Here is a 22,533-nt window from a genome sequence, read left to right as displayed (position 1 = left end):
TGAATAAAAGTATAATGCAGGGCTTGCTCTCATGCATGTTTTTCTGTTCGCACACAGACTGTCACTTCCCCCCTCATTAACGTAGATGTCATAATAATGTGTGGACACAGCATAAACAATTATTTTGAATAAACACCACACTCTTATTCAGATACCAGGAATTCAATATTTATGACTTCTAATATACAATAAAGATTTATCTAACATTTTTAATTAATAGACCAATTCGAATTCACAATGCAAATAACTTTGTTAAGCGCATAGACACAAACACACATCTCTATGACCTGAATTTATTTACAACATCACAATGTCCAAGCAAAACACAATATGAAAATATACATAAACTCAATCAAGGGACAGATATGAGAAAGGACTGCTTCACTCTGATGAGTGAGCTGCCTGAAATCAAATGAGCTTATTTGGTGGGGGGGGGGGGGGGGGGGGTCCTCATTTCAATGTCATAATAAAATAAACAGAAACACACAGAGGCATGCACGCACACAGAAATATTACTCAAGTATTGGTCCTACTAAATGTAGCATGGGACATAATTAAAAGGTAAAAATTGCTGGACAGAATTATTCCAGACCAAAAGACAAGGAGAATAAAATTTGCTAACCAGTGTCTATGGCCTTAGAACATACTCACAAACAGTATGCAAATCTGTGGTTGTGTATAGGAGTTGTAAGAGGACTTTAGAATCCATATTTCAAGTTGCATGTTAACAGTATTTGCAGATGTAGCAGTGGTGTTAAGAAACCAAAACAGCCACATCAGCATAGCAGTATCTGATAGAAGAAACTGTCTTTTCTTAAAATGAGATAAGCATAATTTTATAAACACCTTCATGAAAAGTGAAAAGTCACAGATAATGCATTGGAACAGCATCTGGGAGGCTACATAGTATGAAGATGTTTCAGGACAAATTTAAGCCAAGTTAAACATTTTTTTTTGTGATCAACTTTTTATTTTTCCAAGTTAAACAGTTAAAATAAATATAGTTAAATCCAAGCTTTGAAATGATAGTGTAATACCTCAGAAAACATTGAAATAAAATGGTGAGGCAAACTAAGCCCAATGAAGTTTTGTAAAGTAGGAATGAACACTGCTTGGGTCTTGCTGAGAGAGGTCAGACAATAAAAACAAAGAAATCTGATATTTAAGTGTGTAAAATAAACTCACTAGTACTTTAGATTTAGGCAAATTATCACCTGAATTGTATTTGATTATTAATCCAGAATTTTCGATACATGTTCACAGGAGTCCGTTGCGGTGGCTGCAGGTCTCAGAGTGTGGAACGACGTCCTCGGTTCTCTCATACCTCACACACCAAATATAATTTTGAGATCAGCCAGGGAGAGTTTGGTGAACGTGCTTCCTGTTCCCGACAGCACGTTCTGGGCCAGCTCCTTCTTCTTCACCTGCAGAGTGGAAATCTTCTCCTCCACTGTATCTTCACACACAAACCTATCAAAAAACGAATCGACGCAAAAGTATTTTTAGCCAACAAACACAAAATAATAATACAACAGATAAACCAAGTGTCAACCCACCCTGACGTAACCCATTGGTTTTCAAGCTGCCATTTTTTAAATCTTGAGTTTGGTATTTTGTCCAGTGCCATCTGTGTTTATTTAAAACCACAAGTAACCCCTATAGGAAATCATTTGTATGCTTATTTGAGAGAATACAGGTTTCAGGCACTTCACCATTGGCTTCACCTAGGCACCAGTCTGTGTGTCTGGTCATTTTAATTATAGTCTAAGTAACAGGCCTAAGAAAATTATGATCAATGAGCATGTGGATTTGTTGTTCCACTCCTGTCTACCAATTTTGATTTGATCTTCATTTTATGAAACTTTAACATTGTTGTTTTATTCCATTTTGTAATTTGCCTTAGTTTATGATTGTCTCAATAGTGTCATTCTGCAACATGATATAAAAATAACAATAAGATCCAAACACACTGAAAGTACTGCTTCTTTGTATTTACCTGTGGATGGTGACATCTTTCCTTTGTCCAACTCTATAGATCCTGTCACAGGCCTGATCCTCCAACGCTGGATTCCTGTCAGAGTATTCAGGGTTCAGAGGTTAAAAACTTCATTGTTATAGTGAACACATAAAAGATATTCAATTTTGTTTCAATGAAGATTCTAAGTCATCCAAGTCGTGCCATCAAATTTGTAAACCCTCAACAACCTGCATGTTTATCATTATAACTCTCAGGATAGGTATTCATATTTATATAACACCTTTCAGGCAGAATGTAAGAAAAGCAACCAATAGAGGTTTCAGAGCAGCAGATTTCTTTACTTTTGGATTTGTGTGTTTGCAAGTGTGTCTCACCAGTGCATGTCCATGAGGAAGAGGTGATTTCCTCCAATCAGGTTGAGACCAACTCCTCCAGCACAAAGAGAAATCAGCATCACCTGTGGCACAGAACCAGAAATATGAGTCTAGAGACAGATGGACGGACAGTGAAACTGAAACAGTTTAATCACAGACGAGAAAATCAACATTGTATTTTTGTAAACTGATTCATTACTTTTCAAAGCAATAGAAGATAATAAAAATACTAGATTTTTGTGTCATGTTCAGTAATTGTATTTGCAAAAAAACAGTAGAGTTGTGGGACTGATATTCACCTGTGGTCCCTTAGGGTCTGTGTTGAACTCTTCCACCAGGTCCATGCGACGTTTGGGGTTGACAGACCCGTCTATGATGCCATATCTCAAGCCCATCTGCTGCAGATGAACCTTTACGATGCTCAGCATACTGGTCCACTGGGACACGATGACACTAAACATGACGAGGGGAGAAGATACCATGTGGATTACAACTAAACAGTGGTTATAGTTGTGACTGAACACAGAGGTTATAGTTGTGACTGATAAGAGTCGGATTGATCTTGAGAGTTGTTGCTACCTTCTCTGATCAGCATCCTTCTGCCTAATTGCTTCAAGCTCAGACACAATAGCAGCAATCTGGAAAATGGAGATTGAAGAACAAGTTAATTTGTAGTAAAATTTGATAAAACAGCAGCGATACTGGAAAACAAGCTGAGGTCTAAATGGTTCTGAATTCAAGATCCAGGTACTCGTGTTTTTGAAAGAATAACACAGGACATTTGGCATTTGAATAATCATTATTTTAACTCCCACTATCAGTGTGATGTGAAGTTGAGGAGCACAGCTGTCCCCCACCTTGGTACTCTCACTGGTGTCCTCAAACAGTTGCGAGGGGAAGTGGGTGCCATTAAGTGCCACGGTGTCTTTGGGGTCCGGGCCCGATGGTGAGGGGTTCGAGGAGAGTGACAGAGCGTTGAGTTGCTCCTCCAGAGACAAGACGATCCCGTCACCCTGCAGCTCCGCCGAGTCGAGAGTCTTAGCAGAGGGAGGGAGTGAAAAAAGGAAAGAATTTCTTACACTTCCCATTAATCAAAGTTAAAGTGAACAAAACAAAAACAAAACACATTTTAAAGGGTCACAGAAGCACTGTTAAATGAGCATTAACATCATTAAGACGACATTTTATGATGTCGTGAAGCAGCATGGGATCATGGGAGTTGTTTTCTTCAACATCGTTGCCAATGAAAATCTACGCAACTCAGGCGCAAATCATGTTCATAAAGGAGGTAATGAGTTTTATTCAAGTAACACAGCAAACGGTAATAAGGAATCGTAAGCCATTACAAGTGACCTATACAGAGGAAGGAAAAACACTTCAACTGACTAACTGGCTAGCAGTCTGTTTTTCCCTTCATATATTGTTTGCCCCAAAAGAGATGGACAAAACCCTGGTTAAGCCAGATAGAACGCAAATAAAGGGCAAAACTAAATTAAATGTCACTTTACCTTGAATAAAAATGAGGATATATCTGGTTTGTTGGAAACATTTTGAATAAGGTAACTAAACAGGCCTACATTGCAATGAAGAATTGATACAAATGATATCTCTAAGACCCTGTTGAAACCCTGGTGTGATTATGTGTATGAGATCATACCTTCTTCAGGAGGGACAGATGACAGCAGCACTGTCGCAGGCGCAGCAGCAGGGACAGGATGTGGACGGTGCTGGACGCCTGCCGTGAGCTAGGCACAGTAGCTTCAGGCTGTGACATGCCAAACTCTTGGGCAACTGGAGAGAGAAGCCCAACATACACATGCAGTTTTGAAACACCACAGTTTCATAGATTTGTTTTCAGCTCCAATGTAAAATTCTCATTTCTCTTTGTTATTTTATTGTAATATACTATTTTTTTCTGTATGTGCTGTGATAAGTAAAAACTCCTGACTACTAAAAAACACAGTTTTCATGTGTATATTTGTAATATATAACTCAGCCATACAAATATATTCTACAGTACAAACTGCAAAATATAAGCAGATTTTTAAACAGGCCAGCTTTGCTACGAGAAGAAGCACAGAATGAATTTTTGTTCATTATTTTTTCTTACTATAATAATCCTACAAGAAACAGGAGATAGAAGACCCATAGACAGCGGCGTGCGTTCAACCCTGAACTTTGCACTGTACAGTTCTGATCCGATCGCTCAGGAGAGATGTCAATACCAGTTCTGAACAACTCTTAATCACACATGCCACAAGGGCCAGTAATCATTACAAACTCAACCAGTTCAGTTGAGGACTATAAAAACATCCAGCAAATCTCTCACCTTTGTCAAAAGGATTAGAAGTGGGCATGTTCCCCTTTTTCACATCATTTTCTTCATGTCTCTTCAGGTAGTTCTGCAAAGTTGATCTAAAAAAAATAGGAAAGATATTAACTATATTCTAAAAAATGTTTAATGATTGATCCACAGCATCCAACAAGGTTTAACCTCATTCCAGCTCTTTTTTTCCTGTATTTACACACATCCACAGGAGGAAAAGGAAATATTTTTGTTAATTTTTTAATGAATCAGAAATCAAGGCAAGTAGGTGTGTTACCTGGATTGGGCAAAGACCACATCATACACCGCCTGCTCATCCTTGGACAGTTTGAGTCGATGCACCTCACAGGTCCGATCAGGAAGAGACACCTGAAAAAATCATTATTCATGATTATTATTTATCATAGTCTTATTACTTACTATAACCTCGCTGCTGTAACTTCACTAACTTCCTCTGACTGATCAGAGGTCTGATAAAAGATTATCTTGTCTTATGTTATTCAAACTTTTACTGATTAATAGCGCCCCCTGCAGACAGCATGGTGATCATTTCTGTTGGGCTCTGCAGGCAACAGCAATCAGATACTGACATTAAAACAAAAAACCATGCTGTGGCCTTTACAGTGAGCCAAGTACAGTATATCAAGAATAAAGACCAGTCCAGTGTGTCTCTGTGTGTGCGTCTATGTGTCTACCAGAGGTTTTCCTTTGGAGTCCATCTGGTTTTTGGTTCTTCGGAGCAGCAAAGTCCTTGTTAGGATGTTCAGCCTCTCTCTGCCTCTGTTAGAGCCGTTGTCGACCTGAGCTTTCCAGAGTTTGTACTCATCAAATGGAGAACAACGCAGAAACCTGAGGAAAGGACAGTGAATTAATATTTTCAAATTTTAATTTCCCATCTTGACCTCACTGGACCCCAGCAACAATACCATTATGTTAGCAGTTCTAAAGAACCTCCAGGGTCATGAATGATGTAAGCACAACCAGTAATATGAGATGATTTTGCTCCTGTCTTTGTTGATTGTTCAATATCTAGGAGTTTCCCATAAAGGATTGATTTTAAAGGATGTTGGGGCAAATATATAGCAACGCTTTGTTGCCCCCTTTCTTCATAAATTCTGAATTTTTTTTTTTATCAAAACAAAGCAGTCTCGCAAAGAAGCGCACCTGTCCAACATGCAGACAAAGCCTTTCGACTAAGAAGGTATTTCATAAGCTCTGTTTTCTTCTTACTTAAGCAGTGAGTACATGTCCAACAGGTTGTTCTGGATGGGTGTACCAGTGACTGCCCAGCGGGCGCCAGCCCTCAGCCGACACACCGCCATGGACGTCTGCACTTTTGGGTTTTTTATGTTGTGGGCTTCATCAAGTATCATACGGGCCCAGGCCACTCGCAGAAGAGGAGACGAGTGCAGTGGCTGAGGAAAAAATTACAAAAGATGAAGTTTACACGTGTCTGAGGATTCAGTTTTACCAGCGTTTTTTTATTTATTATAATCTGTACCAAAATGGCTTTGAAGCTGGACAGCTGTAGTCAGAACTGTGGCTTTACATCATAATTACTGAAACTTACCACGTCATCAGAATCCTTGGATGGTTTTTCTGCCTCTTCCTTCTGGACGGAAATCTCCTTAGAGACCAAACCGTATGTGGTCACCACCACATCGTAGTCGGCCAGCCTGAGGAGATGGACAGTGAACACGGAACTCAGTTTGACTGTGTGTACCATGTTATTGTTCCCAGAATAGTTTCTTGTTGTGTCCTTCAGCTGCAACATTTTAATTAATAATTGACAGGCATAATGCTAAAGAACTGTCAAAGACGAAAATGTATGCAACTGCAAAGATGGTGTGTGTGTGATCCCTCACACTTTGGCACTTCTCTCTCTGTTGGGCCCGTGGTACAGACACACACTGAGCCTGCCCGTCTTCACATGTCTCTCAATCTCCTTCTTCCAGTGGTGAATCAAAGAGGCAGGGCAGATGATCAGGGTTCCTTTAGAAACCACAAGACTGGAGTCTGGATGGTGAACAAATGCAAAAAAAATATATAACAGGTATTACTTAATTTAAATAATACACATATACAATTCATGTTGACTATTTTTATCAGAGCAAATGAAAGAGTTCTCGTTACCAGTTTTGGAGATCCATTTCTCCAGTTTCTTCTCTTCCTTCTTTTCTCCTTCCTCTTTTGCCTTGATCTTCTTGGCAAGTATGAGAGAAATCATGGTCAGTGTTTTTCCGAGTCCCATGTCATCCGCTGATTCAAAAAAGGGGGAGCAAGAAATACAAAGGGAGGAAATTATCATAAATTAATAATTCAACTGCTTGATAAAGTGGACAAAGCACTTTGGTGGTATATTGTCTTTGTAGTGACGATCACATCACACACATCTCAATGACCTACTGCCACAGAAACATGTCATCTCTTATTCAGAAGGGAAAAGGAACAAGTAACACCAACTTCAACTATTATTCCATCTCTGTCCCACAGTTTTCACCATGATGTGGTAACCGTCTTCATTTTAACCTCTTCAATAAAATATGGAATGGTACTTGGTAGAGTGTGGCCAAACGTTCTCAGGACCAATGAATTAGAATTTGAATCTCTGCAAAACTGGTTAAAATAAAACAATAAAGTAAAAGTAAAACATTTTATTTTTAAAACCGCTTTGTGCATATCAGTGCCAAAATGTAATGAGATCTTAACCTCCATGGTGAAGGTATTAATAAAAAAATGGTGAGCATACCCAGAATTCCTCCACAGGGATTCTGGCCTTCTCTCCAGAGCATCCAAGCCAAAGCTCTCCTCTGATGAGCCAGGAGCGACACCTGATCAGCCAATCACAAGCGACAATGTTATTAGAGTAATAGAAAGGACCAATCATAAAATGATTTATATACTACCAATGAAATATTTTCATAATTACAAATACAGCATGGACAAAAGCATGTGGACAATGCTGCTGTTAGAGCCTCGACTCTTCTTTCCACCAGATTTTGGAAACAAAAAGTACACAAAAGGTGTGTAGACAGGGGTGATGCATCATTCCCTGATATCTAATTCATAGTATAAGATAATCTATGTGAAGCACTGGTGAAAAACCAGACTGCAGCCCGGGCTATAGCAGCACCTTGATGCCCTTTGGGTCTGGGACTTCGGCCTCAGCGTCGGGGCAGGATTCCATGGATTTGTGGAGGTGGTCGATGGCCTCGCTGGTGGCGTTTTTCACTTCCAGCATACGGTTATTGGTCATCCTGCCACCGTAAAAGGCCTGAGCCTGCGGGTTAGCTGGCAAAAAGAAAGAGCGAGGATTAGGCTATTCGTAGGAATGGTAAAGAACAAATAGAAATGACTTTACATAATTCTTGGCTTCAAAAATTATTAACTGATATTTCTCAACAAAAACTCTTGATCAGCCTACCTCCATACATCTTGGTGTAGCCCTGGCTCAGCTGGAGTCCAAGGGAACTGCTGGAGGCTTGGTGCTGAGAGAGGCCTGGAGCCGGAGGGGAAGGGAGAAGGATGCTGCCCCCCTGTCGACTGAATGGGTTGAACTGACTGTTACCTGGACAAACATTATTGCTGCGATGTTCAACCTTGGTCTCTGGAAGAAAGGGGATTATGGCAGGTACCATGTTAGTATGCTCACGATTTTTAAAACAGGGCCAAGCGTTTTAAAACGCTACACCCAATTAGCAAAACCACACACCCAATCAGCAAAACCCCTCAGAACCTTTTCAAAATGAAACACTCTTGTAAAACTATACACTTATTTATCAAACCATATTTTGTTACCATATGAAACACACACGTTTCATATTACCTAATTCAGTTTGAACCAGTTACACACTGCTGTTGCTAACCTAAAACTGGAAGCAATTCCAGTTCTCAGTGATGAGAGTCCTGTCAGTGAAGTACACAGAGAAAGTGCAAATATACAATAAATTCGCCAAACAATATGTATACAAGTGTGTTGAGTGTTTTGCAAATCACTGTGTGTATTGTTTTGCAAAAAGTGTGAAGCTGACATTGCGCTTAAGTGGGGCAAATCTGGGCCGATGTTTTGCTCCTTGAGAGTAAGGTAACATGTGTTAATTGTGTAATACTTCTGATTTGAGTGTTTATGCAATCGAAAAAAACTGCTTTCCACACTGTGCAGAGGATAAAAGTTGTTTCTGCATAGCTTCTTTTACCTCAGGGTTTGATGCCTTTGTTAAGTCCTGATTAGTGACTAAAAACAACCGGATTAATAAGGAGCTGAGGTGAGAGTCTGAGTAATGAATAATTTGTGATTAAAACGTGCTGTAACAATTGAATGGGGGGAAATATTCTGCACCTTTGCGCAGTGGGGTAGTTACCTGGTTGAGAAGCAGCAGTGAGGCGCAGAGACTCCAATGTGTCCTCCAGCTCCTTGACCTGAGTCTTCAACCTCTCTCCTTTATCTGGCAGAGCCGCCACATTCACCACAGACAGAGTGGCCTTGTCAGGCGGGAAAAAGGGGGTAGGACAGACAGACAAAACACATAAATATGAATACACATAGACATTAAAAAGGTAAACCTGTCTGGTAAAAAGTCAAGTTGCAGTTGTGGTCTGCAAAACTAAATATATTGTTTTTTTACTAGTTAATGTAAATCACTATCAAATTTTAAACATTTAATATTCTGAGATTTCATTATCTCTTTATTATCATCTAAATAATAATTATAATAATACAAATATTCTCCATGTAGCTGCTATATAGTGACGATCCAAACTTTCCATCCACAGACCTGTGGCAGATTTGTTCTTAACTGATACATTGGCATGGTTGATGTTATCAGGGGATTTTAGCTCATCACGAATAATAAAAAAAAAAATGGAAAAAAAAAATCCATTAAAAGAAATATTTTAGGCATGTGTGAGTTAAACATCTTGATAAGCATTGTTTATAATATTACCAAAAGCCTAAAAAATACAGTATCTTCCCATCTTTAATTTGTACAATACAGTTGCTAATGCACAAAATGTATAGCTTTAAAATCAAGTGTTCCTCAGATGGTCCTTCACTCACCTTTTTCTGTTGAAGCTGAGCAGTGAGCTGCCTATGCAGCTCCTTGGGATCTTCCTGGTGACCTTTGGCCTTAGATGATGGCTGAAACCCTGAGAAGCTGGTCAGGCTTTTTTGTACAGCAGTGACAGGAGTGGGAGGTTTCACTGACACAAACACTACATCATCATCCTCGTGATTTTTGGTTTGACTGGCCTCGGACTGTGTCAGTTGGTTATCTGTGGGGGTACTGGTGTTAGAACAGTCCCTGCTGGTTGGTGGAGATTTAGAAGTGCTCTCTTTCACCGCAGAGTCAGATTGTTTCACCACATCTGTAGTTGCTTGCAGTGGCAAGTCTTTGGCAGTATCCTGTGAGGTTTTATTTGTTTTCTCAGGAGTAAAAGCAGTGACCTTGGAGTTGGAGATTTTATTTTCCATTTTACTCTGGATAGTTTGGATCTCTTCAGTCCTGTTTTCAATCTTATCTGTCATATGTTCCAGGTCATTAGTTTTCGGACCGTTTCTCTCCTCATCAGAAACTCTTTTCTTTATCTTCATGCCTGGTGGAAGCGGTTTACTTTGGTAGGTATCCGGGGAATCCATCTTCTTTCTCTCCTCTTCTTCCACTAGTGCCCCAACACTCTCCACACTTTCTTTCTTATAACCTTCTCCTCTTTCAACCTTGTGACTTGCCTCGCTTTCTGTCTCATCTCTTTCCTTCTCCCTCCCTCTCCCCTCTGAGTCTTTGTCAATCTTGGAGAGGGCCTTGAAGGGATTTCGGACAGGTGGCAGACAGGAGGGGTGGAGCTGCATGTCAGATAGAGGGCTTCTCTTTTCTTTGTCTGGCTGCAAAGATGGAACACAACAGAAAAAGATAAAGATTTTTAAGTCACAGTATATGAATAAGAATGCGTATAGTGAAATCTGTGACAGGGGCCGTCTTACCACAGTCCAAGGAACACTTCCACACCACCTCTGGCCTTCTTTTTTACCTATAACACATCGATAGAATAACCTGGGAAAAAACAGAATGAACTTTAAACTCAAAGATCCAATCTGACCAATAGACGTCTCCGTTTCAGCCATGTCAGTTTGGATGTTTGCAAACAAGATTACGCAACAACAACTGGTTGGATTACGACGAAACTTGATGGAAGGATACGATGATAGTCAGCTAAGGACATATTCAATTTTGGTGCTGATCTGGATCAGAAGGCAGATTCAATATAGTTATTTTTTTCCCTTCCTAAGATTTTGAGATAGGGTGTTTTTTAACAGTTTCATTGATTTGTCAAAGATCAGGCAGGTTTAGAGGACTGAAATGATGACTATGTACAGTTTGCTGCAGATCCACATGAAAGTGCATTTAAATGTGGTTTCATAAAGGGTTGTAGGGCCTTGGCAGAGGAATGGAGTCTACCGTTTGCCATTCAGGTTGATGTTGCTTTATCGCTCAGCCCTAATTGCAAGAACTAGCATAACTAATAACCAACATGACTAATGTTATGACCATAACACTGACCACCTGCACACACACCTGTGGCTCTGCTGCTGCTGACTGTAGGTGAGCGCTTGGAGCTCCACCATTGAATCTTCATGCTGGAGGCAGTGGGATGGCGAGATGCTGTGGGGAGGAATAATAATGCAGATCAAAAACATGAATCTGTGTGAAAATTTTGTTTTTCCTAATCTCAAAAGTAGAAGAATTTGCCAAATGGCTTATATATCATGCCATGGAATATCTAGAGAGCTTTAACCTAAAGAACTCTATGACCCAGTATTTATAAAAATCAGTGTGTCCCAAAAGAATAAGAGGTTTGACTCAGGAAAAAAAAGAGAGAATGCTAACCATCTAATAAGGGGTCCCATATTTACGTGGAGGAGGGTGGTCCCATTTAACTCCATTTTGAACGACTCAACGTTTGACACATTTAAAAGGTTCAGTGCGTAGAATTTAGTGACAGTTTGACCAGTCTAGGATACTGGAAATTATAACCACTCCCGATGTTAATATAAAGTATTTAAATAGAAAGGGCTCATTCTGGGGTAAAGAAAATACAATTCAGATTAAACACACTATTGAAAACATTGCTAGGATTATTTTATATTCAATGTCTGCCAAAAGATCCCATTCACCTAAATCCTACACACTGGACCTTTAATTATCCCTGAGTCATCTTGACATAGGAAGTCGTAGTTGTCAGTTCTGTGGTGGGTTCAGCTCCATGTATTTTACAGACCACCCTGGACATCTTCTCTGAACCCTTCTCACATTGTTATGGGGTGAAAGAGGAAACATGTCCCCTCGGGGATGAAGTGAATACCTGGCCACCTGACTGAAGTCACAGCCTTCCTTATCAACGCAGACGTAAAAGCTTTTTCCTTTTCTCGGTCCATCTTTCACGCCGGTTTTTAACATACACAAACCACCTGGATGAGGATAAAGAGGAGACTCATAAATTAGCAAGCAAGAGGTTCTATTAAGCTAAAGTTACATGAACGTGTCTTATCGGGGGATAAAACATGGCTACGACTTCCAGAAACTCCACATAAATAGCTATCCTTCTTCAGCTTAGAGTAAGTAAAAACGGATATTGACTTATTGAGACTTACCGTGAACATTACACGGGATATTTTCCATTATCCAGACACGTTCAGTTTCAGTTTCAGCTGCTCAAACGTGAGATTCCGATTTTTCGTATCGACCAATCACAGCCGCGAGAAAGCACATCCGCGCTGTACAAGGCAAAATAAAGGGTAACTTCCAAATAAAAAACATGCTTACTTCAACTGTGAAGGTCAATATACAATATAAAACATTAAGATATAACATAGATGGCTATAGATGAACCAAAGTTAAAAATAAAATACTATAAAGCTTAAAGCTACCATATATGATTTTCGCCCAATCACTTTAATTGTGAAATGTTTTAAGAACCGTTGTTGAACCGGATATGATTCAACATTTTTTTTCCAAGAAACGTTATCGAAAAATAAAAAATAAAAACGCATATAATAATAAAATATTACTAGATGGAATAAAGTGAGTCTCATGTTGTTGTTGTGTATAGAAAAACAATTGGAATCGCACAATTCAAAACATTTGTATTTAACTACATTACCCATGATGCACCAGTTTAAATTTCTCTACTCTCGCGGGCTTCGTGTTGACATGGCGGCAGCCTTTGAAACTTCAATTCTTCATGTTCCTAAAACGCAGGATTTCTACGCTGTAAAACAGTTTTTCTCCGGAGCTGCAGGTAAGCTTGACGTGTTTCAGCACTTTTTTCATTGTTATGGATTTATTTACCGCTTACCAGGGGTAAAAGGACTTATATTGTGTGGAATACAACGTTCTTTCCCAATGACAACAACATCGGCGAAGTAGCAGCAAGGACGCATAGGCTTTAAAAATATCGGAAGCCAGCACGCTAAAACAAATTTAGAGCGTCGTTAAGCTGCATTTTAAGATGTATGTTGATAAAATTTTCACAGTTTACGATGACATAGTTGTGTTTTTGTTACTAACCAAAGATACATCCATCTAAAGTGGTCACTGTCCTGTCGCGTAGTGTAAAACTTTATAAAAACAGACTATTAGCTAATAGCTAATTAGCTAATAGCTAATGTTATTTCACACTAAAGCAGTTTCCAAATATACATTTCCTGGATGTCTTAATGGTCTGGATTCTGTTAATTCACGGTGTGATTAACCTCCAACCTGTCACCATAATCTGTCGTTCAAATCCCGGATTAGCAAACCCTGCCTGACGCAGCGCAGTCACCATGTCATCTCCAGACGGGCAGCGGTACACCCAGACAGAGTTCCTCACCCGGTGGTTGCCGAGCAGCGACAGAGCCGGGGTGATCATCAACCCCAGCCCGGACCTGGCTGGGTCCTCGCGGCTCACCCCTGTCGTTGGATCCTCAGCCATGAAGCCAGACGACTCCTTCGCCTCAGACTTCGCCCCCCTGACCGCATCGGCAGACAGTAGCTACCTTGGTGTGGATGGATTTGCACTTTCGCCCAGAGGAGAAAAGAGGGCTGGGAGTGACAGGCGGGGGAACCGTCTCTCCTCTTCCCCCAGGAGAAAATCAGGTGGACAGGTGGAGAGTCTGGATGAATCACAGGATGTGCCCCTAATTTTGAGGCTAGAAGAGGTAAACTAATGACTTCATTTCAGAATATGGGTCTTCCTATTGTTGACATCTACATATTGGCTGTGACAAAGATGGATTTCCTGTTAATGCAATCAAATATAGATTATGTTTTATTGTCTAGTTTAGGTAATTCTGAGTCTGATACAACTAAACTATAATCTGAAATACCTGTACATGCCATCTCTTCCCACTACATGTACTCTGCCACTTATCATCTGATTTCCCATATTTAAGTAGATACAGTATTATGATATATCTTATTGACACTGATAGTTTTTGAGTTCAATTTCCTCAAGTAGTTCAGTTTTAACAGCCCAAAATATAAAACTGAGTGGCAATTTATTAAATTTAATTCAATAACATTTTATTTGTATAGTGCCAAATCACATAATTCATTATCTCAAGGCACTTTTTATAAATTGTACAGACAGGGTGTCTGCTGATGTTTGGACTTTAGCGCCGATTATATCACTGATTCTGGTTTACTTGACCCCCCCCCCCCCCCCCCCAACCCTTCAGCAGACATACTTCGACAAGCACAGACACTCACACACAAACCCTTTGCACTGTGCCCTTCCTCGCTATTATTAGTGTTTTTTCTCGTTAGACTGTTCATGTTGGCAAGAGCTCAAGTAATGATGGTAGTGTGTCCATAGAAGTCCGTTACAACTTGTATGTGGATTTATCAGTATTTGCATTTCACAAATAGATGTAAAGATATCTTGGGAAAAAAAGTGTGGAAAAGACTGTTTGTCTAAATTTGTCTTTTAATCTATTCAAATCAACCAAAACACTCTTCATCATAAGGATAACAGTGTTATCTAAATTACTTATTTGAAACTAAATTGGTGTGTGTTTTTGCAGTTGAGGAAATGGCAACAACACATGCAGGAGCAGCTAAAGGCCCATCAGTTAGAGGAGTTGCTACGTCTCCAGGAAGAGCAGCAGAGGCTGCTGGGAATGATGAATGGATCTGAGCACTGTGAAGGAGGTAGGTCAGATACATGATTAGAATAGCTCTAACTGTGATCATTTGTTTGATTTTAATTTATAGGGAAGGGGAGTGTATATATATATTTGTCATTGTCTACTCACTGAACCAGTGTGAAATGACTGTAATGTACTTTACAGATTACTTCGAGAGTTCAGAGCTATCAGGAGCAGAAGAAGAGGAGAACTCACTTCAGGCAGACTCTCATCCTAGAGAGAGCCTATACCTCCACAACAGTAACTGCTCTGTGATCCAACCGGACTCTACATGTGGCCTTCGAAAGGAGCAACAGCCCTCACCCTCAGAGAGACAGGATTGCCTAGCAAGAGTTCAAATTCATGAGGAGTTGGACAACAATGAGGGTGAGTGAGCTTCTTTTTTTTTCATCTACTGTAAGCCTAAAATGGAAGTTGCTCAGTTTAATTTGCAGTTAAACCAGTAAAAGTTTACCCATGATTTTAACATCTGTTATAAATCACTCTCATATGAAATTTAACAGTAAGTGTTCCCTACAGACTCAGGGAACTCTACTGACGACCAGGAATTGAGAAAATCTACGAGCCATTTTCAGGAGCATGATGATACATTCATCCCAAGTAATGGTGTGGAATCGACTGACGACCATGATAGAAAAGGAGATAAAATCTCACAGGACAGGTACATCACATATTTAATTGTAAAAATATGTCCAGTATTAAACTTAGAGATAAACTTAAGCGTCATGCGACAGTTGCAGACACCACAGAGGCGGAGTTGTTCTTATTTATACTTCTAGTCCGCATGGCGTCTGCTTGGTGCAGACCATACAGTTGGAGGGTATATGCATAACTGTTCGGAGTCTCACGTACAACCTCTGAGGAAATTGACATCACTTGGGTGCAGAAAGTAGCAGAAGCCGGTCATGAAGCTGAAACAACTTGGTGTGGCTTTTATGTTGACTGCTTTTTGACAGTACACACATGTTTGCCTTATATGTACAGTATGCTTTCTCTCACCAGACCAATTAAACCAGGCATCGGGGTTCACAAGCAGACCTTTGAGGAGTTGTTGGAAGAGCAACTAAGGCTGGAGGATCAGAAGCTAAAGTCTGCTCAGCAACAACAGGCAAGAGAACTCAACAAATGTTTGTTTTTTTACAAAACTGCAAATCATCGGAATATTTCAAAACAACATTTTTGTTAGTGATTTTTTTTATACATTAGGTTTATACTACACTCATGATCTCATAACCTCTGTATGTTGGTGTTTAGACACCTAAGCGATTAGCCTTTCTTCTAAAGAGTAAGTCTTTTATATTCATATTTTGTCTTCTCTCATTAACAGAGTCAAAATAGAGCTGAAGTTGTACAAGCCAATCCTAAGAGGTCCTTTCTGAAGCGAGGCGAGGGGCTTTGTAGATTTACCATCAATCGCAAAGCCTCATTTTCAAAAAAGGAGACAAAGAAGGACTCTAAGCCCCAGGCCAGAGTAATCTCGCGCAGCAACTCTGAGCCTGCAGCTATCCAGAAGGGTGGCACAAATTGCATCCAGCAGCTTCCTGTCCAGCGTAAAACCGCCATACTAAACAAGGAAAATCTACTGAAAAGCTTGAGTTTGCTACCTCAGGACATCAAAGCTGAAAATAAGACTGGACGGACAGTTTTAGGTAGTTATCAAAGGCAGAATATTGAAGGATCAGAATCTATTCAGACTGGCCCAGACTTGACACAAACCAAACAGTGTCAACCAGGGCAAGTAAAGGAACAGAATAACAGGACAGCGGTTCTGTGGGCTCAGACTGGGAGGAAACCCGGGCCCCATAACACACAGCCAAACCCTGTAACCAAACAGGTGGGCACGTTGCCGGGGCCAGAGAGGGCTGAAAATTACACAGCTAACAAAAGCTGTGGATCAGAAGTGGAATCAGCAGAAGGAAGAACGGGGTCAGGAAGAGGAGAAGTAGGAGTTCCGGTGGACTCGTTTGATGTGTCATTCCAGGAGAAGCTCCACCACTGGGAGTCAGATCGGCAGATGGAAAACATGGAGCTGGGAGAGTTTGAGCTACTGGAGCAGGCAGCTGACGAGCTATCCTTCTCGTCCAACTCTTCCTTTGTCATGAAGGTCTTTGTTCAATTATTTATGATTGCTGTGTTATAAGTCAGAGACATCTCATACAAGTATATTGTTTTTGTTGGAATACAGGGATTTCAACAATGTTAGGATTAGGATATTGTAACGAAAGATGGACAAATTAATGTAAATTAATGTATTTAAAAAAATCTGTTCTGTATTTGTAGGTTCTTCAGATGGACCAGCAGCACAAGCAGCTGCAGGACGCTCAGGGGCTCTACCAGCGACGGCTCTCCTCCACTCCCATCAAGTCTCCTCCTAGAGGTGAACTTCAGAGGTGCAATGGCGTTGGCGGCGTTGTTAAAAGCAGTTCTGTGACCCCGGAAGCAGTTGTGGTGAAGACAAGAGATGATACAATCAAGAACAAAATGAGCACAGAGGATCACGAGGAACAGGACATTGGGAGAAAAGACAAACAGGAAAACTCAAATGTTAGCTCTGAATTTGAAGATCAGGAAGTGGTGTTGAAACCGCCTTTGTTTCCCAGCACCTGTTGTTTCCCAGCACAGTCCAATCCGCCATATGATAAGTGGTCCTATCAGGACGAGGACAGTTGTAGAGCTTCAGATGCGACACAAGGTGGTGATGATGGGGAAAGTGACAGTGTCATTAGCAATCCTGATGAGTCCACTCTGATAGAGGTCAAAGATTGGCAGCAGGAGAGAGTCGTGTTTGATGATGACGACACATGGAACAACACCATTGAAACCCCCAATGAGAGTAGAGGAGTCAGTCCAGTTCCTGAGGCAACTGCCAATAGCGTTTCCCCACCAGTTCGGACTTTGTTGAGGAAGGTGGCAGCGAGCAAAGTTGTGGAGCTGGATAAGCGAACAGTCGTCGGTTCTGCCAATCAGAAGCCAGATCCTCTGACTCCCTCTGCCTCGCAGCTCATGACAAGGTTGTTTCCTTCGCTGAAGCCGAAGGTCCAGAATATCCCGCCTCCCCCGCCTGACTTCCAAAGAAACGAGGAGGAGACGGGTGAGAAACTCTTTTACACTTCATAACCTGTATCAAATACACTTCAAATTATTTGGCTCAACTTTACAGATCGTAACCTGAATGTTGGCACTTTTAATTGCTATATAATCATTTCGGCTTGTAATTGTGTCCCAGGTCAGCAGGTCCAGTCGAGACAGCTGAGGGAGCGACTGGTGGAGCTGGAGATGGAGATTGAGAGATTTAAAAGGGAGAATGCTGCTCTCACAAAACTCAGACAGGACAACGAGAAAAAACAGGAAAACCTCAGGTGATATATCCTGGCATTTACAATTTTTTGTTACTAATTAAATGCATTCAACACTCTGTTGGACAAAATCGTGGCAGCACAAAAGTCTTTATAAATAAAGTCCAGATTCTTTTAGGAGAGCCTGAATTATAAATATCTAGTCATACATTTGGATGTAATCTTTTTATATCCAATCCAATTTTGTCTTATATCGTGTACTTTTTGGTGGTAGACATTTTTGATGAATTAAGGATTTGGGTGATTTATGTTTACTTCGTTGCAATTGTTTCTTTTTAGGAGGGAGCGTTTGGAGTTCGAGCAGACCAAAGTGGAGGTAACGGCCAATTTTGACGAGTTCAAGAAAGAGGAAAACAAGAAACTGCAGAAGGAGCGCAAACTGTTTGAGCAGCATGTGTCTGCTGCCAGAGCCATTCCTGACAAGAAGGAACGAGAGGAAATCCAGGTTAGACAGAAAACCACCAGTTCTCATGTCAATAGAATCCATATTTAGTTTAAATATTACATTTTGAATACCCTGAATCCCATAAAGAAGTTGTATGTGCATTCTTAAAATAGTTGGAACACCCCTTAAATTTTTAATCTTTCCTCTTGTCCCCCCTGCAAGGTGTTGAGGCAACAGCTGAGCTCTGTGCAGGAGGAGCTAAGGAAGAAGGAGAGTCGCTGGGCCTCCACACACAGCCGGCTGCGGCAGCAGATCGACTCCCTCAGCCAGGAGAACAGTTCTCTCCGGGACGAGGTACACACCTGACCTCTGACCCTTTTTACCCCAATGCATTAAAATCCCAATTTAATAAAATTGCAGCGATGTGGTGTTGCTTACCACATTACCTTGTGTTCTTATCATCATTTGTGTTTACTTTAAGATCCATATGTTGGAAAAGCTTCGTATCAGTGCCTGGAATAAAAACCCTGTCAGTGCAGAAAAGGACAAAGAAACTAAAGACGGCCCGAGAATATCTGCAAACCCTGTTTCATCGGTTACCAAAGGAGTCAAATTTGCTGTAAGCAGGTTTACACTGTTTGTTATTGGTTTAATCATTCTCTGTAGAATGCAGTGCCAATAAAAGTCTATGATGAGTATTATATTCAAAAACAGACACCTGCTCTCTCAGATAGTCCAGAATCTTTGATAGACCAATTTTCCAAATTTGTGCAGGTGCTCTCAGATTTATTTCTCACGTTGAAATCATACGTTTTCTCTCTTTACTTTCAGAGTCCTCTTGATTCTCGAGGAAGCAGCATGATTCCTCCACAGAGCAGCACCGCTGCAGCAGGTCGAAGGAGCTCCGTAGAGAGTAGTCAGGGTGAGTTTCTATTTAAAAGGACGTTTTTACCACGAAAAAAAGGTTTTGGCAGATTTATAACTTCATCAGTTGATTATGGTCTGAAAAGCCAGTCAGAGAAATGATTGGTTAATGAAGTTTGTGTAAACACCAAAAGTCATTTAGTACAGGTTTCCTTTATCTTAGTGTTTATTACAGATTTATGTTTGCTATTGCAGAATCTCTGACCCCTGCAGGCAACAAGATTAAGAATTTAATTTAAAGATTGGATAGTCAAGATTCCTTTTTAATTTCACTGTTTTGTGTAATTGTCACTGTCAGTAGGGATGAAGAGCAGCCTGAGGAGGCCGTCAGGACCATGTGCCTTCTCATCCTCATCCTCCTCTTCCTCCTCACTGCCTGTCAGGAGAACAGAGGAGAAGTCAGCTGCCAACAAGAGCCAGGACAAACCGCCAAACACAGAACAACCGAAAAGCTGCTATTCGGTAAGAGACATAATCCACGCTCTGTCTGGTATAACAAATCTATACTGCTGCTTTCGATCACAAAGTCCAGGTCCAGTAATTGATTCTGTTCTTTATTCTTCTTTCTGTAGAAAAGTGAATCTCAGCCAAAAGTACCAGAGTGCGAGACTGAAGAGGCAGAACCAGTTCAGGAGGTCCTCACACACCCTGATGGGAAGGTAAGAAGATGGAAGAATGGAAGCATCATTACTTGACAGGACCCTGAGTCCATTCAGGACATTTTCTAATTTAAAATCAAATGCTGCTGGAATGTCCGTGTCTATTACAGACCATGTCCTGTAATTTTCAAATGTTCAAATACCCTCATGGGCTCAATTACAAATGAATATCCCTGAATGTTTCTCAATACATTGATGAGATGCTACTTTTGTAAAAGGAAAAGTATTTTTCTTTGAGGTTTTTCTTTTATATTAAATTCCGGTTCTGATTCCACCAGACAGAGCGGATACTGGCTGGTGGTGATCGCCTCCTTGTTTACCCCAACGGCACCAAGAAGGAGGTTTCAGCAGATGGACTGGCGCTGAAGGTCACCTTCTTCAATGGAGACACCAAACAGGTCACAGCCGACCAGAGAGTGGTGAGACTTTTACTTTACATGACATAAATTCATTTTGCCCCGTGCTGTGATGGTGTCCTGTAGGGGGTGGGGACTCCATCATTAGTTCTCTTTCTCCTCTCTCCCACCACCTCCACTGGGTCGAGGGTTGATGTCAGGACCTTTCTAATCAGTTTCTTTGAAAGCTCACAATTGAAAACCTTCTGAGCATTAAGCTTAATGCAATAAGCACTAATGACTCCACTGCTCCTTGTGCTCAGATCTACTATTACTCTGACGCACAGACGACTCACATCACCTACCCAGACGGCCTGGAGGTCCTGCACTTCTCCAACAACCAGACTGGTGAGAGCAGACGCTGGAAGACGTGTTTGTCATAAAGACTAAAAACGTTTTACCTTCTGTTGTGGCAACTACATCGTTACATAGTAAATAGGAGGTCAGGAGTGTTTCATTTTATTAGTCATTGAGTTATACCAGGTAAGTGACATCAAAATTGTCCTACATGCCATTTTTCTGTTTTATAATGTTTTTTGCTGAGGTATCAAATTGGGTACCAAGAATTGGGGATATCTCCTGCTAACGGTATCGATTACAAAATGTTTGGTTTTGTGGCATCCCTAGTCCTGATCACACTGCATTGTACATTATGAATCATCTGTTGTTTTTTTGGGCTCCAGAAAAACTTTTCCCAGATGGTCGTAAGGAAATCACTTTCCCAGACCAAACGGTCAAGAACCTGTTCCCAGACGGCAGGGAGGAGAGCGTGTTGACGGACGGGACCATCATACAGGTCAACCCGTGAGTAAAACCACAGCGACGGCTCCGCTCACTGATTCTTTTATTGGATGTTGAAAGTCAACGGCCTCAGATTAGTTGTTAGCCAAACCCAAAGATAATCATTCAGCATTTGACACACAGAAACACTGAATGTGCAAAAGAAGATGGAACCAACAAATGTTTTGTACGTTTTGCTTAAAGTTGGGTCTAACAACTTTTCTACCATAAAATATTGGATTGAGTAATTAAATATGAATTGTGGTGTGAAACAATGGAATTGAGGTCCTGCTGATATATATGCTTGACCAATCATGACTCAGTCTCGGCCATCAATCATAAGGTTTCACCCCAAAACCATCTTTGAGAATTTTATTTAATGTGCAATTTGACTTTTCAACTTGCTTTTTTTCCCATTTGCCAACACGGGGAGGCAAGGATTTGATTTATACTGCAGCAAGCCACCAGGGGGCAGTTGAGATGATTATACTTAACTTTTGGGAGCTGTCATGCCATCCATTTTTGTGTTGTTCTCTTATCCACGTTGAGGTTATAAGTTTGTTTTGAATCAACACTAAAAGTGTGTAAATCTTATGGTTTTTCTCAGAGACGGCACCAAGGAGATACATTTCAATACAGGTCAGAAAGAGACCCACACGGCTGAGTACAAGAGGAGGGAGTATCCAGACGGTACCGTGAAGACGGTCTATGCCGACGGCAGACAGGAAACCTGCTACCCCACCGGACGACTCCGGATCAAAGACAAAGATGGGAACATTGTCCTGGACAATGGGGCGTAGAGACGCTGTCAACACAAATGGAAATATTTTTAAATCTTATGTTTTATGAGTGAGAAAGTTGAGCCCTCTCTGTTTAATGGAAACACAAGGCTTGATTTCTGTTTACACCACTTTTTTTTAATAATACAACCTGACGATCTGTCAACAAACTTCACTCTGTTTATAAATGTGAATATTTTAACAGAGACAGCGACTTGCATCAACTAATTGTTTACATCGACTGCTTTAGTGAGAATTGTGTGTGTGTGTGTGTGGGGGGGGGGTGTTTGTTTGCATTAAGTCAAATTTGTAAAAATGTTAAATACATATTTATTTGTCTTAGCTGACCATAAATAAATGTTATCTTCTTTGTTTTATTAATGTTGCTGGGGTGATT

At 40.7% G+C, this 22,533-nt stretch overlaps 2 protein-coding genes across 2 annotated transcripts; one reads left to right on the top strand and one right to left on the bottom strand.

The window, feature by feature from the left end:
* Positions 1-155: 155 nt before the first annotated feature.
* Positions 156-12,421, bottom strand: ttf2 (transcription termination factor, RNA polymerase II). The gene is made up of 23 exons (XM_062402708.1): positions 12,324-12,421; positions 12,035-12,140; positions 11,248-11,334; positions 10,656-10,725; positions 9,735-10,556; positions 9,040-9,160; positions 8,103-8,285; positions 7,812-7,969; positions 7,428-7,509; positions 6,812-6,937; positions 6,544-6,694; positions 6,249-6,354; positions 5,909-6,093; positions 5,374-5,527; positions 4,956-5,047; positions 4,682-4,767; positions 4,010-4,143; positions 3,210-3,389; positions 2,932-2,990; positions 2,652-2,805; positions 2,353-2,435; positions 1,997-2,071; positions 156-1,470 (listed from the first exon to the last, which is right to left on the bottom strand). Exons 1-23 carry the CDS (start codon positions 12,349-12,351, stop codon positions 1,326-1,328), a joined length of 3,387 nt encoding a protein of 1,128 aa, XP_062258692.1. The 5' UTR covers positions 12,352-12,421; the 3' UTR covers positions 156-1,325.
* Positions 12,422-12,869: 448 nt separating this feature from the next.
* cenpj (centromere protein J) lies at positions 12,870-22,405 on the top strand. Its single transcript, XM_062402709.1, has 19 exons — positions 12,870-12,970; positions 13,468-13,871; positions 14,736-14,862; positions 15,003-15,224; positions 15,378-15,519; positions 15,861-15,966; positions 16,186-16,962; positions 17,139-17,949; positions 18,085-18,217; positions 18,494-18,659; positions 18,822-18,953; positions 19,081-19,218; positions 19,431-19,521; positions 19,822-19,985; positions 20,096-20,182; positions 20,461-20,601; positions 20,841-20,925; positions 21,261-21,381; positions 21,965-22,405. The coding sequence occupies exons 2-19, from the start codon at positions 13,497-13,499 to the stop codon at positions 22,155-22,157; spliced, it is 4,011 nt and encodes a 1,336-aa protein (XP_062258693.1). The 5' UTR covers positions 12,870-12,970; positions 13,468-13,496; the 3' UTR covers positions 22,158-22,405.
* The last annotated feature ends 128 nt before the right edge of the window (positions 22,406-22,533 follow it).

This window comes from Platichthys flesus, chromosome 13 (assembly GCF_949316205.1).
Source record: "Platichthys flesus chromosome 13, fPlaFle2.1, whole genome shotgun sequence".
Classification (NCBI taxonomy): domain Eukaryota; kingdom Metazoa; phylum Chordata; class Actinopteri; order Pleuronectiformes; family Pleuronectidae; genus Platichthys; species Platichthys flesus.
The sequence above is the reverse complement of the archived record's forward strand: the minus strand, read 5'-3'. Positions and strand labels throughout refer to the sequence as shown.

Excerpts from the sequence above, each read along its gene's own strand:
- ttf2 (XM_062402708.1), bottom strand. The coding sequence starts at position 12,351 with ATGGAAAATATCCCGTGTAATGTTCACG. Across the intron at positions 7,510-7,811 it reads CAGACCCAAAGGGCATCAAG|GTGTCGCTCCTGGCTCATCA; the intron begins GTGCTGCTATAG and ends TTGGCTGATCAG. Across the intron at positions 3,390-4,009 it reads ATCTGTCCCTCCTGAAGAAG|ACTCTCGACTCGGCGGAGCT; the intron begins GTATGATCTCAT and ends CCCTCTGCTAAG.
- cenpj (XM_062402709.1), top strand. The coding sequence starts at position 13,497 with ATGTCATCTCCAGACGGGCAGCGGTACACCCAGACAGAGTTCCTCACC. Across the intron at positions 19,219-19,430 it reads CCAAAGGAGTCAAATTTGCT|AGTCCTCTTGATTCTCGAGG; the intron begins GTAAGCAGGTTT and ends CTTTACTTTCAG. Across the intron at positions 20,602-20,840 it reads TCACAGCCGACCAGAGAGTG|ATCTACTATTACTCTGACGC; the intron begins GTGAGACTTTTA and ends CCTTGTGCTCAG.